The following is a 17,114-nucleotide window of genomic DNA, read 5'->3' on the forward strand; positions in this document are numbered from 1 at the left end:
ATCAATCACCACTGTGATAATAGCTTCAAGTCAGATCTTTCCACCAGTAACTCAGGCACCTGGGGAGCAGGGTGATACACAGCTACAACCTAGAGAGGGTGAAGCAGTGAGGAAAACACATTTCAAAGCTTCTGATTCCAACAAGCCACTTCAGTTCTCTTTGAAAACTCTAATGCAATGGTCCTTGTGATAAAAAATCAGGAAACAGGAATGAGTCACAGATTTTCTTTTTCAGAGAGGAGCACTCAGCACTCCTCCTCCATGTTAATGTTTTCATCAAAGACCTGAAGTTATTGCTCTGAGCCTCCTGTCACCAAAACTAACACGGTACCATCATATGAGGAATGACAGCAAAGCTTGAAAGAAATGATGACTGGGATGTAAAAATGCATTCTCTCTGTACACTGTCATTTGGATGGAAGATAAGCTTATGTAACCTGCTGGAAGAGAAAGAAATGCCTAACTTCCCTTCAGTATAATGTCTGCTGTACCCCCAAATCTTTTAGGGTCATAAGATTCTTGGGCTCTTTTAAGCCCTGGTCACAGAACCCTCATGTGGCTTTGCCTTGTGAAATAATGATCCTATGTTGTTCTAGAGATAGAAGAATTGATTGAAGATCATGTGCATATAAATGCTAGGAGAATTCCTATTGCAGGAATATACAGGCCAGTCTATTAAGAATGATTCTTATAAAATGAAAATAGAATCTAGCAGTTATGCTAACTGTAGAAAACATACAATTATTTAAAAATTTTTATTATTTCAATTGAAAAAAAAATTGTTTTCAGTTCTGAATTCTCTTTCTCCTTTCAGTTACTCCCCTACCCACTGAGAGGCAAGAAACATTATACCCATTATACATATGAAGGGAAGATATATAATTTATTAATATTTATCCTGATCCCAGTGGGGCCTGCCAGAATTCAAAAGCACAAGGACTTCCTAACTCTTAGCACTGGGAGAGAAGGTGAATGAGGGAAGAATGGAAAGAGGAGAGGAAGAGGAAGGAGAGCAGGAAATAGGTTCCTGATCATTTTCCTGCTCACCAGAAGAGCAGCCTTTTATCCGACTCTGACCAGAGAGGTTAGGAGGGTTGCTTTTAGAATTCCTATCTGGTTCACCCTTAGAAGAAGGGAGACCTAGACTAGAGAGACCAGTGCCAGCTGCTTCTGACTTATGGCTCACCGGAAAGGGAACAGAGGTAGTACAGGTCAAGTACAAACATTCCAGGAATGACTCAAACTGTACCTGCTATTTCTAGTCAAACTAAGTCACATGCTTCCAGGTACCAGGCTTCTTGCTAGAGCCTGGGGTTGTGTCTCAGCCCCAGCTCCATCTCCAAGCACGGCAATGCTTCCTATGGCTACTTCTGCGGGTTTAGAATGAGTAGATTCTGATCCTAAAGCTACCTTTTCAAATCAGTCTATGTGACTATTTGAGTTTGAATCAAGAGGGTCCTTTCTCATTCAATATTGGAAAGCTGCCCCTCAATCCTGTGACCCATTTGGGGACCATTCCTCTGTTAGTAAGCTAGGTAGAAAAGTTCTTCTATAGATCTTTCTTTGTTTAAATGTGTTTGATATCAACCATGATATTTTAAAGAAGAGAGAGGCTGGCAATACAGCTATGAGGTATCAATGAACCTTGATTAACATGATGGGTTATGGGAAATGCCATAACAACATCCATCTTAACAATTCGTAATGCAGTTAATGTTAGTCCAGCCATTCTAGAAGCAATTTATAACTATGCCCCCAAAATTATTAAATTGTGTATATCCTTTGACCCAGTGACCCCCCTACTAGGTCTATGACCCAAAGAGATCAAAGAAAGTAGAAAAGGACCTATGTGTGTAAAAACAATTATAGCAGCACTTTTTGTGGTTGCAAAGAACTAGAAACCAAGAGGGCTGCCAATCAATTAGAGACTGGCTTAGTAAGTTATAGTATATGAATATGACGGAATACCATTGTACTGTAAGGAATGATGAAAGGTACAGTTCCAAAGATACCTAAGGAAGATTTGTCTGAATTGATACTAAAAAAGTGAGGAGAATCAAGAAAACCATACAATTACAACAGGATTGTAAAGACAAACAATTCCGAAAAACTTTAGAGCTATGATCAACACAATCACTGATCACCATTGTAACATACATATGATAAAGAATACTGTCCATTTCGTGACAGACAGATGATGAACTAAGGGTACAGACTGAGACATATATTTTTTGGCTAATACAGGGATTTATTTTATTTGACTACATATTTGTTACAATGGTTTCATTTTTCTTTTTCAACAAGGTGGTAGGAGATGGGATGGACAGAAGGTGGATTTTTGTTAATTGAAAAAAAACACTAATGCAGTTAAACCACTGACACCAAAATGTTCTCTGTACCTAGGGGCTACCAACATGTGAGCCTAAGAAATTCCATGCCTTGTCTAGTTTTAACAATGTGACTTTTACAGACTATGTACTTTAAGTTGCTATTTTCTATCCCCAACAATAATTTTTGCTGCTACAAGAGAGACCTGACATTTTAAAACCTTTTCTAAAACCTTAGAAAAAGGCCGGAAACCTGGGATCCTGCTGTTAATGGCCACTGGTGAAAACTAGACCAATCTCAGAACTCTAGCAGAGTCAGGAGATCAACAAAGTAGAGGGTAGTAAATACCTGATCCAGCTTCCAGTGGAATTCTGCTGGTCGAAAAGTATCTGCTTGGTCAAAGTCCTTCCGCAAAAGGAAGACGAGGCGGCAGTTATGCACATAGAGGGCATAGTGATGTCGGTTCATTTCTGGGGGGTAAAATAAAAAATAAGAAGGAAAGACAGAAGCTAGTATCTTTAGGTCCATCAAAGAAGAAGCTTCTAATTGGCTTGCTGAACATAATTCAACTAACTAAAGAAACATATTTTGTATTTTTCTCCCCTCTAATGTACATTCCAGGACATTCAAGGGTCATATGATCTTTTCCTATGTTGAGTATAATTTACATAATATACTTTCTAACATAACTCTGGGTATTTCTAAATCTGGAGGAATTACTAATTTAGAGATCAGCCCTCTTCAACTTTCTAACAAGGACAGAGTGAACTATCTTCTCTAATAATTCTTCTGTTGATTATTTTCATGTATCACTTGACTAGCCTTATTTGAATTCCAGTATAGACATTTTTAAGGGCAACAGTATGAAACCTACATGCCTTATCACTGTTTGCTGTGGCTCAGCCCACAGTAATCCAGCCAAATGGGCTATACTTGAAAGATTCCACCATTTGCAGTTCTCCACAGTGGGAATCCTGAATCCCATATTGTCATCCTCATTATTCATGAGGGTCCTTTTAATTAATAAAATTCTGCCTATCATTCAGGCCTTGTTATAACCTGGCTCCATTCTGCTTTCCTACTGATCTCCTATACCTATCCTTGGCTTCCAGTTTACTCATTATCATTACACAGGCCGTACTCATTTATTCATTCTCGTCTTTTAAGCCTTTTTAAAATGCCATTCTTCTGTTAGAAATGCCCTCCCCATCCCTTCTCCCTCATGACCACTATCAAAATCCTATGCATCTTTCAGTCCTTAACTTATATTTCCCAATACTCCATCTAACCACTTTAGCTCACCCTGGTGCCTTCTTTTGCTGAACTCCTGCTGCATTTAAAGTTAGCCCTTATTTTCTAATTGCCTCATGCTATGTTCACTTTATCTAGTGAATAAAATCATAAGCTGTTTAAAAGTAGACACCTTGACTTAACCTTCTTTTTATGGCCAACAGCTCCTAGCACAGTGTCAGGTACCAGATGCCTGAGTGAGAATGCCTTAACTTCTAGATCAGTGATATCTTTTCAGTGCTATCTTATATCTGAGGATCTACATCAAACACAGGGACATGGATTTTTCAGTCTGTTAGATTTTGGTCTTTGGTCAGAGTACTCTGCTAATTGCTAAGGCTCCAGTTCAGTGTGCTCAAGTAATCACAGCCTAAATGGTGCATTTTCCCTGTACCACACTGTTAGTGCTAGGCTTTGAAGCAGCAAGAATGATATTCCAATCCTGCTTCCAGTAGTTACCATCAAATTTGTTGTTGGTGTTCAGTCATGTCCAACTCTTACTGACCCTGTTTACCATACTATTCATGAGGTTTCTTTGGCAAAGATACTGGATATGGTTTGCTACTTTCTTCTCCAGTGGCTTAAGGAAGACAGAGGTTAAGTGGCTTACAGTTAGTAAGTTTCTGAGGCCACATTTGAACTCAGATCTTCCTGACTCCAGGCCCAGGGCTCTATCCACTGAGCCACTTAGCTGCCTCCTAACTATTAAATTACCAGGTAATCTAACCTCTCTGAACATCAGTTTCCTCATATATTAAGATTGTAGTTCCTGCATTAAAGGGCTGTTGTGAGGCTCAATTGAAATAATTTATGGTAAGCACTCTGCCAACTTTAAAGCCTTTATGAATGCCAATCCAGGGGCAGCATAGGGCAGTGGATAGAGGGGTAGGTAGTCTGTGAGGTAGAAGGTATGGATGGGTTCAAGTCCTAACTACCTAACATACGTTGTTTGGGTCACCATGGGTTGGTCATTTAACTTTTTAGTATCCTCGCTAACTCCATAAGACTATAAATTACAGATAGTATCCTTATAGAGAGAATTTAGACACTAAATAATACTGATTATTATCACACATTATTTCTGATGCCGTTTGTATAGAACAAGTCTTTACTTTTGGAATTGTAGGGAGAGAGTTAAAGGAAGGGATGGTCACATCTCAAGGCTTAGAGAGACCTTGGATCTATCTAAGGGGTAATTTAGAGCTAAAGAATTTTTGGATGGAACAGAGCAATTTCCACCTAAACACAAATTGCTCGGAAATTCAACTACAAACAACTAAACTTTTGGCAGCTGATGTCAGGTATTAATTCCAATCAGTACAATTAGCTTTGGTTCTCTTTATCAATGCTTAAAAATTCACCAGCAAAAAGGCGGGACTATGTTTCATCTTAGTCAGGGACTAGATATAAGGAGATTTTTTTTTAAAAATAAGTGTCAAAGGAGGAAAATAAATGTTTGTGTCAGCCCTAAGCTAACTTTAACGAGTTTATTCTATCTATATCAATCCCTAAAAATCAAGAAAATTGTTCCTTACCATTTCTTAATGGTATTATTTTTTTCCTTGTGCTTACTTGTGTGATTATCTTTTTCCATTGTCTACACTGAACAAATATAGATAACACGGCCTAGTGAAGAGAACCTGGAGCTTCAGAGTTCTGGCTCTGACAGTAATTAACTATATGACTTTGGGCATGTCACTTATCTTTTAAATCTTTGTCTGGATGACCTCATCTGCAAAATAGGAATGATAGTAACAGCTCAGAAAGAGGAGTCCTGCAATATCAAATTAGATGGAAGATGGGAAAACACTTTGTAAAAATAAATGCAGGATACCAACTTTAAATTACACCCTGTAGGACTTTATGCTGTGTAGCTAGACCTAAGGCCTATAGCTTTCATGTTGCATGGTACTGGTTCACGGATTATTACTTTGTTATCTCGGATGATAAGAAGTTGGTGCTGATGAGACTGAGATAACGGGCTCAGTCTCTTGATGGGTCAGGGAGCATCTCCTTTGATGTCACTGTACCCGTGGGCACGTAAGCGTATTGAAGAGCACATCACTGTCATTGTTCTCTCTTGTCTCTCTACTCTCCCTTTCACTAATCGCTTACACTGGGGGTCCTTCTCACCCACCTCAGAACTTATAGAGCAGAACTCTTGAGGGAGGTCACACAAAATGAAAAGGACTCACCGGTTTTATCTGAATTGCAGAGAACGGTTTCTTTTTCTGCTCTCACTCCAGGGCTCGGGCCGTGTTTCATCCACATGGTGATCGTGAACTGGTCTGTTAAATTCTTGGGGACAATCCCATCTGGAATCTTGGCACCCTGCTTGCCGTCGAATCTGAAGATCATGTCATTATTATCCACCAGAAGTCCGACTGTCCAGTTGGTGGCCGCACTGGGAGAAGGCAAGAGGTCTATGGCTCCTGAGGAAGCTCCTGTAGGGGATACAAAATCAAGAGAGCCCAAGGTTGTATCTGAGATATCTGCCCTGGTATCTTTGATCATAGGGACGGAATCACTCAAACAACACGGAGATCCCTGTACCTCTCACTTCTTTGTCTCCTTATACTAAAGGAGATGAATTATACTTCAGGGAGGGCTACAAGGCAAGAAACAAAGGATTATTTGACTTAAAGACCACTGGTGCTCCATCTGAAAGCTGACTCAAAAACTTTTACCACTTAGAATAGAGGTGTCAAACACATGGTCTGCAACATTCCAAGAGCATGTGTGAGGATAGATTAAACTGGATTAAAACATAATTGGAAAATACTTAACAAAATAAAAAAATAACATAAACAAAATTAATGTTAACATGTGGTTTTTTTAAAGTCAATATGCAGCCCTTGGGGATCCTCATGCTACCTCCCTCCCCCTTTCTGCCCTCCCCCTGCCTAGTTTCTCTTTGAGCTTGATATCACTGCTTCGCAACACCTAGTACTGTTATGGAAGTGTTTTGCATGAGTACACATGTATAACCTATATCGAATTGCTTGCCTTCTCAATGAGGTTGGGCGGGGAGGGATAAATGTAAAGTCTGATGCAGGTTCCAAAGTCAAGTTCCCAAGTGTAAGAAGGGGAGATATGGCTAGGCAGCAGTTCATCTGAAAAAAGATCTGGGATTTTTAGTAGATTTAGGGTGACAACTAGGCGCAGCCCTGGATAGAGCACCAGGTTTGGAATCAGGAAGACCTGAGTTCAAATCCAGCCTCAGACAGTTTCTAGGTATGTCACTTAACCTCTGCCTGCCTCGGTTTACTCATCTGTAAAATGCAAATAATAATAACATCTACCATGAGAATAAAGTGAGATACCATTTGTAATGTGTCTTGTAAACAAAGTACTATATAATGCTGCTGCTACTACCATCACTACTACTCCTACTACTACACTACTACTTCTCCTCCTTCTTCTTCTACTTCTTCTAGTACTACTACCACCTCTTCTACTATGGTTTTGTCCTTTATCCTTGAAGAGGATCAAAATGACATCACTCTGTCAGGGTCAAGGTACAGTGTGTCCAACTGTGGCAGATGAGCTTGGAAGACTCTACCACAGGTTGGGCACAAATAGTCCATGTGAACATTGGAGTGGAGATGTCTCTAAATTTGCTCTTCTCGTGTTTCTTTTAAGCTACTACATTTTTGCTTTGCTTGTAGAGCACAGTGCCTTCTCTGGTGAGGGCGGGCCATGCTGGGTGGTCCTGTGCCAGTGTCTCCCATGTCTCTCAATCCATTCCAAAGCTCTTCAGAGAGACCTTGAGAGTGTCTTTTTATCACTTCTGACCGGCACGTGAATGCTTGCCTACTAACACAACTACTACTATTACTACTATTACTACCACCAGTACCATCACCACCATCGCTACTACCACCATCACTACTACCACTCCTTCTCCTTCTCTTCCTTTTCCTACCACTTTTACTCTTGCTACTACTCCCACAATTTCAACATAAGCCCAATTATGATTGAGAATGCAGTCTTAGGCTTTGTTAAAATGTTATTTATTCCTAGGTCTATCTAGAGCGATTACTGGATAGCAGCCAAAGTACCTTATTGAATTTTAGGTGTCCCATCTTAGGAAAGACTGAGAATTTAGAGAACAACCAGAGAAGGTGACCAGGATGGTGAAGGGCCTAAATATACAATTCAGTTTAAGGGATTTGGGGTGTTTAACTTGGAGAAAGAACTTGAACAGGGAAGCATGATAGCTGCCTTTACAAACCTGAAGGGCTATCATGCGGAAATGTGATGTGATTTGTTTAGTGTCACTTCTCAGTACAGACCTGGAAGCAACAGCTGGAAGCTGAAATTTTCTAATAATTAGAAACTCATTCTAATTAGTTTCTAATTTCTAAGGCTAGAATGGGATGTCTCAGGAGACAGTAGTTTGCTCTCCACTCAAGATCTTCATGCCTTTTGATGCGTTGTAGAGGGGATTCCCTTTTGGATGTAGGTCGGACTACATGGTTGCACGAGTGGTTTTCGACTCTGACACTTGGGGATCCTGAATTTGGACTTTTCTCAGTAGGTGATACTGTAGGAGCCAGCATGATTATAGTTGTGATTTAGGACAATTTGTCTGGCAATGAATGAGGTAAGTACACACACACCCACACCCACAACACCACCAAATACATGCTTGTTGGATGGATTTAGGAGGCTGTTTCAGTAGACCAGAGAGGTCAAGAGTAGCAAGAGGGATGGAAAGAAGGGAATAGACACAAGGAATATGTCAAAGCTAGAATAGACAGGATTTTAAAGAAGTGAATCAAATATCATACCCCATAACTGTGAGTATTTCCTAAGACTTTATCTTGGGCTGCCTTCTTTTTCTTCTCTAGACGCTCTAAACTGCTAGATTGTTAAAAAATGAGCCTGGGTGACTGGAAAGATGGTGACACTTTCCTAGGGGTATTTGTACCCTAAACATTAATTCTAATTTGAAATGAAAAGCTTTACCCCTCACTGAAGGAGTTTTAAGCCTCGAGGAGCAGATGAGGTGGGATTGGGATGACAAAGATTATTTCTGTATCCTATAATCGCACCACTCCAGAAGCAGTCACCTCCTTTTCTTACATATAAGGCTAGCTAGAGCTATGGAATCATACCTTGCAATCCCTCAGAATCCCTTTTGTTGTTCCATTATTTCAGTCATATTTGACTCTTTGTGACCTGATATAGAACAGATATTGTTGCTGTTCAGTCATGTCTGACTCTTTGTGACACCATTTGGGGTTTTCTTGGCAAAGATACTGGTTTACCATTTCCTTCTCCAGCTCATTTTACAGATGAGGAAACTGAGGCACACCAGGTTAGGTGACTTGCCCAAGGTCACAGAGCTAGTAAGTGTCTGAGGCCATATTTCAACTCAGAAATAGGAGTCTTCCTGACTCCAGGCCCAGGACTCTATCCACTGTGCCACCTACCTGCCCCTCAGAAACCCTAGTTTTCTTCAAAAGTAAGCTCACATCACCTCCTGCATGAGGCTGTTCCAGATCCCTCTAGCTGTACATACCTCCCCACAAATGAGATTTGGGGATGTTAGGGGAAACACAGTCCTGAAACATGATCTTCAATTCTAGCCTCAAAAACAGTCTCTTATGAGCAACATTTAAAGATAATAACAGAGCTTTAATTGTGGTTATGATTATCTTGCTTTGATACATCCTCCAGAAAGAGTTAGAATAATTAGCAGCATCACAAAGATATATTTCAGTGGTCACAGGGTCAGATCGGGGCAAGGTCTCCAGGTAGCTCCTGCAGCTACAGTAGTATCAGGTTTCTATTCCTTCATTACATTATATGTGCGATGCATATGTTAGTTTGTGTGGTTCCCTATGGGATTCAACCATAGGCAGCTAGTCTTATCTATGTTATCCTTAAGAGTGGTTATCTCTGAGAAGAGATTCCAGCAGTTTCTTTCTACTACCATAATCATATTTGCTTTTACTTGAACTTCTACCCTTAGAGTTTCATTTCACTGGCTTGAAACTTTGTCCTTTTTTGAAATATAAACACCCCCAAAGGGCAGCAACATTTTGGGCCTTCTACCTCATTATGAGCTCAGCCTAAGTGTATTTATATTTTTCTGAAGAGTAGATTTGAATAGGAAGGAAGGTACAGGGGCATTGGGTGCCTGAGGATAGAAGAAGACAGCACCTTGAAAGGAAAGAAAAGGGCAGAGAAGGGACCCTGGGCCTGATGAAGATGCACTTCAATAACTGCCTTGTTTTTCTCCCCCCAAGCTGGCACTTTGCAAGTGCCATTCCAACCAGACATTAGTCTCTTCTCGCTCTTCATTTAGCATGCAGCTCCACCGTTTCCAACTCGCTACCAGGGCAAGTCCAACCTCATTACTGAATGTTTTCTGCTCCAGGTGCTCCGTGTTTCAATAGAACTTATTCTTCATATCAGATTCTTATTGAAACTTGGAGTGTTAACTTGGCAGGGTACTCCCATTAGCAACTCTCTCTTTAGACTCCCCTGCACAAGGACAGTCTCTGCTTGCTAAGGTATCTCTAATTGTGGGTAGAACAGCAGGTTGCACTACCTCACACACAGATGTTACCTATTTGAAAACATCAAACTCAATTTACCCAGATGGTGCAGACGATCATAAACTTCAAAAATGTGTTTTCATTTCTTGGTGCACTAAAATGAAAAATAATGGGCTGTGCTCTCTCAAGATTTTTGCGTCAGCTTCTGTCCTCCCCAACCCAGACTCAAGGGAATGCAGTTTATAAACATGAGTTGTCATTTTGCAAAGTCTGAATCACATCATCTGCTCATCAGTGTGTATTTAAGAAGCTCATTTGAAAATGATAAAGAATCATACATGGCGGTCCCTCTGGGGCCAGCCAGACTATGTTAACTTAAGTCAAAGTGGCACAGTTGGAAAGAACACTGGATTCGGAATCAGGAGACCTGGGTTTGAATTCTTGGCCCTGCTCCTTGTTCCCTGTACAGCTATGGGCAACCCCCTTCATCTCGGAGATTCTTGATTTCCCCATCTGTAAGACTGTTTTAAATCCTATGATACTATGACTAGAGACTTTTAGTTTCTCCCCTCTCCAAACTATCTTTTACACGGTTGCAAAGTGAGGATTCTTAAGAACAGATTGGACCCTGTTACTGTCTTACTCATGAAACATCATTGGCTCTCCATGACTTCTAGGATTAAAATAAAAACTCTTCAGATTGTCATGTAAAGCCCTCCATGTCTGGCTCCCAACTACTTTCGAGGCTTATTGCACAGTATTCCATTTTATGCACTCTCCATTTCAGTCAAACTGATTTATTAGCTGTTTCTCATACATGGCATATCATCCCCCATCTCTGTGTTTTTGCAAAGGTGTCCTTATGCCTTCTGTAGGAGGCCTTAATCAGTCTTTTCCCTCTTCCCCCTCCACAAGGCATGACTAATGCCTTCCCTCTGGGATTGCTTCACATTTATACTGGATTTTTTTTTCATGTTCTCACTTTCATTAGAATGTGAGTTCCTTGAGGGCAGCATGCCCTTGAGGGCATGCTTTTGCCTTTCTCTATATTCCCAGCACTTAACACAATACCTGGCATATAGTAAGTACTTAATAAGTGGTAGTCATCAAAAATGCTTGTTGATTGACTAGAATATACTCCCTCTTCATCCCACCCCTTAGAATCTTTAGCTTCCTTTATGATTCTCCTACAGTAAGCCTTTCCAGATGCCCTTAATTGTTAGCACTATATATAATATACATACACATATACACACACATACATATATATACATATATACACACATGCATGTATATATACATATACACACACATATATCTGTGTGTGTGTGTGTGTGTGTGTGTATGTCTATTTTCATGTTGTACCCTCCTAGTAAAATGTAAATCCTTTGAGGGCAGGGACTATTTATCATTTTGTCATTGTATCCTTAGGGCTAGAATAGTTCCTTGCCCATAGTAGACATTTAATAAATGTTCATTAGATTGAATGATATAGAAGGTCTTTCTAAATGTTATCAGATGTTTATAGGTTTTATGAGTATGTGACTACGGTAGCCCTGGAGGAAGCCAACAATTGCCCAAGGGAAGGAATTTTAGAACCAAATGGAGTCGTGATTCTTCTGAGTCCATTGGTCTTAAAATTCAAATTACAAGACCACTTTGTGTTCATCTGGAACTAGTCCAGGGCAGGTTGCTGTTGTTGTTGTGTTTGTCCTGCATTTTTGAAGAGGACCATGACATCAGGAAAATGATGGCATGACTTGCAGGTGACTTTGATTTGAGTGAGGGAGGGCTGTGCAAGGTCACCAGCCTCACTTTCTCCTCTAGAGCCATCTGGAGCCAGTGACCAGATATTCATCAGGACAATTGGAGATGGCCCAAGATGCAATGGGAGACATTGGCTCTTTTAGGCTAAGGCCTTTTCTGGTTCTCACTTTGAGTGAGGTAAGGCTCATTCAGGGAATAGACCTCTTTAAGGAGTCAAGGGATGGCCCCTTTAATTAGAAAAAAAAGGGTGGGACTTTAGGTGGGAAGAGAGAAATAGAAAGACAAGTGAAAGGAATTAGAATGGTCCTCCCAGACTGTTCATGTGAGCGTGAGCTACATCCCTACTTGTATGCTATGTTAGAGTTAGCAAGACATGAATTAGGAGAGGGAAAAGTAGGGAATATCCAAGAGTACCTGAGTTCCATAGAGTCTTTTAGTAACTTCTCATGTATGGCCAAGGATATAGCTTCTCAATCAACTAACACAGATTCAGCAAATGCCTGCTGCATTCTTTGACATGTTGCTCTTTGCTAGATGTTGTGGGGGATACAGAATAATCAATTGTGATCCTTGCCCTGAAGGGACTTGTAGTCTCCCTGGATTGACAAGATTAGTACATATTCAAAAATTGAGTATGATGTAAAACAGCTTAATTTATTACAAAAAAAGAGTATTCTCCTGGCAGGTATTATTATCCCATTTTACATAAGAAGAAACTGGTACAGAAAGGTAAAGAACCCATGGCTACAGCCTGGAGTAACTGGTAACTGTTTAACAATTGGCTCTCTGGGAGAGGGGAGGGGGAACAAATGTATACATGATTTATTTTTAAGTTTAATCTGCATTGTTGGGGCAACTAGGTGGCGCTGTGGATAGAGCATCAGCCCTGGAGTCAGGAGAACTTAAGTTAAAATCAGGTGTTGGACTAACTCTGTGACCCTGGGTAAGTCACTTAGCCCCGATTGCCTCCAAACAAAATAAATAAAATAAAAATATGAATCTGCATTATTAACATTTTCTCCATCACTTTCTTAAGTCTAGAAAAGCAACCAAACAATAAATTAAGCCTTGATTTGTAGCATTTGCCAGTTTTGGAGGTGTAAATGCTTACAATGAAAATTCAACAAGTGTTTCTCTTTAGCTGGTTCAAGCTGGCTCCATCATACCCTTGGGTCATCCACAGCTAAGAAATGTTGGAGTCAGGGCATAAACGCAGGTCTCCTTACTTCAAATCTAGTGCTCTTTCCATTGTACCAGAGGGAGAAGGAAGACTTCTCTGACTAGAATGAAAGTTATAGGCTAAAGAGCTTTGGGAAATGAGATTGGAGAGATAGGTTGGGCTGTGATTGTAAAAGGACTTAAGAATTATGTGAAGGAATTAAGATTTGATGTGGTAGGAAATGGGGAGCCTTTGAACAAGGGAGTGGCATGGTTAAAATTGTACTTCAGGATGATTATCATAGAGGTCAGCATAGATTAAAGCCCAGAAAATACTTATTGAACTGAATCAAAGTGACTTAAGCTGTTAAAATAAGAATATGACTGCTACTCACATTTCCAGGGCTCTCTGCATTCCCACCATGACCAGACATGAATTTCATTTGGGTTAAGTCCCTAGTTTTGGCTTCAATTATCCATTATCTATGCCCCTATTCAGTTTGCATATTTAGTCAGACTTTATAAGTGTTGCACATTTATAATATTTCCCATTGTTAGCACGGGCTATTCAACAGAAGGCAGTATCCCATGTGGGGATGTTGTATAAGAAGCCAGCCTAAGCAAAAGATCATCGATGAGCCCATTTCTCTGATCAGTAAATCAGTGAGTTCCTTTGTTCCATTGGACACCTCCTGAGTAGGAGTCTGTCTAAGACAGAGCAACTTCTCTTGGGGTAATTCCAGGCACATGAATCTGCCCTTTCAGTTTGTCATAGATGCTGAAATACAAGTCAAGGGGTTTCAAGATCCCAGAGAGATGAACTACATCCCATATTCATCTCAGTCAACAAGTACTTATTAAGCATCTACCATGTGCTTGGCATTGTGCTAAGTGCTAGGGATACAAAAAAAATGGCAAAAACATAGTCCTTGCCCTCAAGGAACTCACATTCTAGTGATGAAGGCAACATACTAACAATTATGTACATAGAAACCATACATATATATAAATATATACATGCATGTGTGTATACACATGTACCCACCCACATACATACATAGAGTATAAATGGGAGTTAATTCCAGAGGGGAAACACTGGAAGTTGGGGAAATTGGGGAAAAGCCATTTGTTCAAGATAGGATTTAAATAGATTTTTCAATATGGAACAAATCAAAAACAAAAATCCTCAGGAAAGTTATCACTGTGTCCATGTTTATGCTTTACTAAAGACTGCTTGTCAATATATGTAAAGCAACCAAAAGTATTATCTGAGGAATTCAAGAGAATTTTCTAGTCCTATACCATGAGGCCTCATTGTGGCATAGTATTTCTATGTCAGTAAAGCACAAACCCAGTCAGGTCCTACTTAGCATCTGGGCTTAGTCATGGACTGTGTATACCTGCTCTCTGAAGACTAGGCTAGTTAAGTTTGGAAAGGCTCATCACCAGAGGGTTGACCATCAGGTGATCAAATGTTTTTCAGTCATAGCAACTCATGAAGAATGTCCTCTCAGTTGTGAATAGGTTGTGATCTGCAAAGATTATAGGAGTACCCCACAAACGAAATCACAGATCCTTGAAGAAAAGAGAAAAATGAACAAAAAACCAAACACCCAGCCACCAATGATGCTTTGAGCTCACTCTCCTGGATGTTTCAGGAAATGATGTTTAAGCATTTAATATCTCACACCAAAGCTAAATTGTAAACCACATATCAGAATGAACTATACTACTCTGCTGAAGTCCAAACTGAATCCAAATACGAAATATGAATTTTTCCTAACATACAATCCAAGCTAAAGTGGTCTATTCCTTCAACCCCTGAATCCGAATTCTTGGTGAACAGGGTTTATTAATAACTTTAATAAAACTTCTAGGCTAGAACCTGAAAAATTAAAATAATTTCCCAAACTAGTTCCAACAGGCATTTCATTTAGTAAAATCTGGTTTGTTCTTGAATTATCTAGATAACTTCTTAAATGCTTCAATTCAGTTTGCATATTCAGGTCTACCTTCTGAGCCTTGCCCATTTTTAACAAGCCCCATTGTCTTAGGGTAGGACATTCAATTCAATTCAGTAAATATTTATTCAGTGTTTACTACGTGCTAGGCCCTGTGCTAAAAGTGGAAGATACAAAAAGGGGGCACTTAGCAGAAACGTTGCATGTGGGGAAGGGATGTGAGGAGCCACCCCAAGTAACAGATCATTATCTGTTACATCTATTAACAGATGCACCCATTTCTCCATTCAAGAAATCAGTTGGCACATTTTAGCCTAGCACCTATTGTCTGCCTAACACTGTAACCCTAGAGCAATATCTTTGAAGGCAGGAACTATTATGTTTGCTTGCATATGTGCACTCAATACTTAGCACAATGCCCAGCCCACAGATTTATTTGATAAATACTTTTCTGTTCATTTTCTGACTCTCATGAGCCAATGCTGCAACTGTATTTTTTTGACAAAAGGAAATCTCAGAATAGCTTGTTCTGAATACGTTTGGATAGCTATGAAGTATTTGGAGAATGAATGTTATCATAGGATCAGAGGACTTAGAGCTGAAAGGAATGAAAGAGATTACTGAGTCTGGATTGCCTAGTTTACAAATAAGGAAACTGAGGACCATAGAGGGTAATAGACTTGCTCAAGGTAATACAGGTAGCAAGATCCAGGATTTGAACCCAAGTCCTCTGAATTCAAATCTAGAACTACGTACTGTGGTTTTCCTTTATGGAATGTAACTTCCTTGAGAGAACTACTTAATTTTTTTTGTCTTTGTATGACCAGTGACTATCACAATTCTTTTTCAAATAAAAATCCTTTACAAATGCTTGTTGATTGATTGACGTTACACTGCCTCCATCATCATCATGTATGTTGTTAGAACTTAAAGAGACTTCACAGAATTAGATGAGCTTGTCGGTACTAAATGCACCAGCCCCATTAACTTGACATTGAGGAGAAGGCACATAACTTAATTGGAGATGTCGAAGAGAGTGAAAAAGGGAGTAATTGTGGGGCAGCATCTTCCCCCAAACTAGGGCAACAAACCGCCAAAATGGGATGGAGAAAGGATAAAATCAGGGACTTCACCACAGAACCTCAGACTTTTGGCTATGACAAGAATGAGTAGTTCGTGATAGAGAGGCAGCTTCCAGCACTTGACAACTTTACAGACGGCTATCTCCATTTAGATGAATGGGACTTCATAGTCTATCTTCACTCCATGTATTAGGGCAGCTTGGGGACACTGAAGAGGGCCAAGCATTTTATAAGAAAGGGCAGAATTTCACTTAAGAACAGATGAGTAGTTTCTCATCTCTGTTGTCATAGGCAGGAAGGTGCCAATTATCTGGGAAGCTTAATGGTTCTAGTTCAGAAGGTCCAAGGCATACAAGATTATAGCTACAGGAGGTTCAAGAAAAGGGGGCACAGGCAGGAATCAGGGGATGACTCTAGAACAGACATAGGCTATCACCAGAAAGGCTAAAAACCCAGAGATTTTTTTTTCCAGACTACAATACTCGTTAGAGATGGCCCAAAATAAGGATTTTCGCAAATTTTCCAGTCTGAAATATATCAGTGAGCTTAGAAAATGATGGGAAAAGAGGAATATAGAGCTACAAAGGGATACTGACTCTTTCTTGCTAACTTGTCCACTCATACCCCACATCTAGCAACATTATACTTACATAAAGATAAACATATATACATAACATACGTATACTCCAAAACACACCAAGACAAATATATTCAGACGTACTCGGATGCATGCAAGACATGCAATACACAAGTTACCCTTTTTCCTCTTATTACGACGAAATGTATGAGAAAAGACCTTACAAATCATCATGTCTATTCCCCTCCTTTTATGGTAGAAGAAACTGAGGACAACATAACTAGGTCACATAAACTAGAAAGCACCTGGACAGGTACTTAAACCTGTCTTCTGACCCCAGTCCTGCTCTCCTTCCATCACACCACACTGATTCCAATGACATGTTCCCTCTTACTATGGATCTCACCACACGAATTTAAAACATCCCATCAAAAATTGGCCA

At 40.0% G+C, this 17,114-nt stretch overlaps 1 protein-coding gene across 1 annotated transcript in view; it reads right to left on the bottom strand.

Moving 5' to 3' along the window:
* Positions 1-17,114, bottom strand: part of CLSTN2 (calsyntenin 2) — a 216,698-nt gene that overhangs the window by 127,467 nt on the left and 72,117 nt on the right. Inside the window, exons 6-7 of the mRNA XM_036744084.1 lie at positions 5,814-6,062; positions 2,677-2,798 (exon numbers count right to left, since the gene is read on the bottom strand). Of these exons, the coding sequence (XP_036599979.1) occupies positions 2,677-2,798; positions 5,814-6,062 (371 nt within the window). The remainder of the gene's footprint in view (positions 1-2,676; positions 2,799-5,813; positions 6,063-17,114) is intronic.

This window comes from Trichosurus vulpecula, chromosome 2, assembly GCF_011100635.1.
Source record: "Trichosurus vulpecula isolate mTriVul1 chromosome 2, mTriVul1.pri, whole genome shotgun sequence".
NCBI classification, from domain to species: domain Eukaryota; kingdom Metazoa; phylum Chordata; class Mammalia; order Diprotodontia; family Phalangeridae; genus Trichosurus; species Trichosurus vulpecula.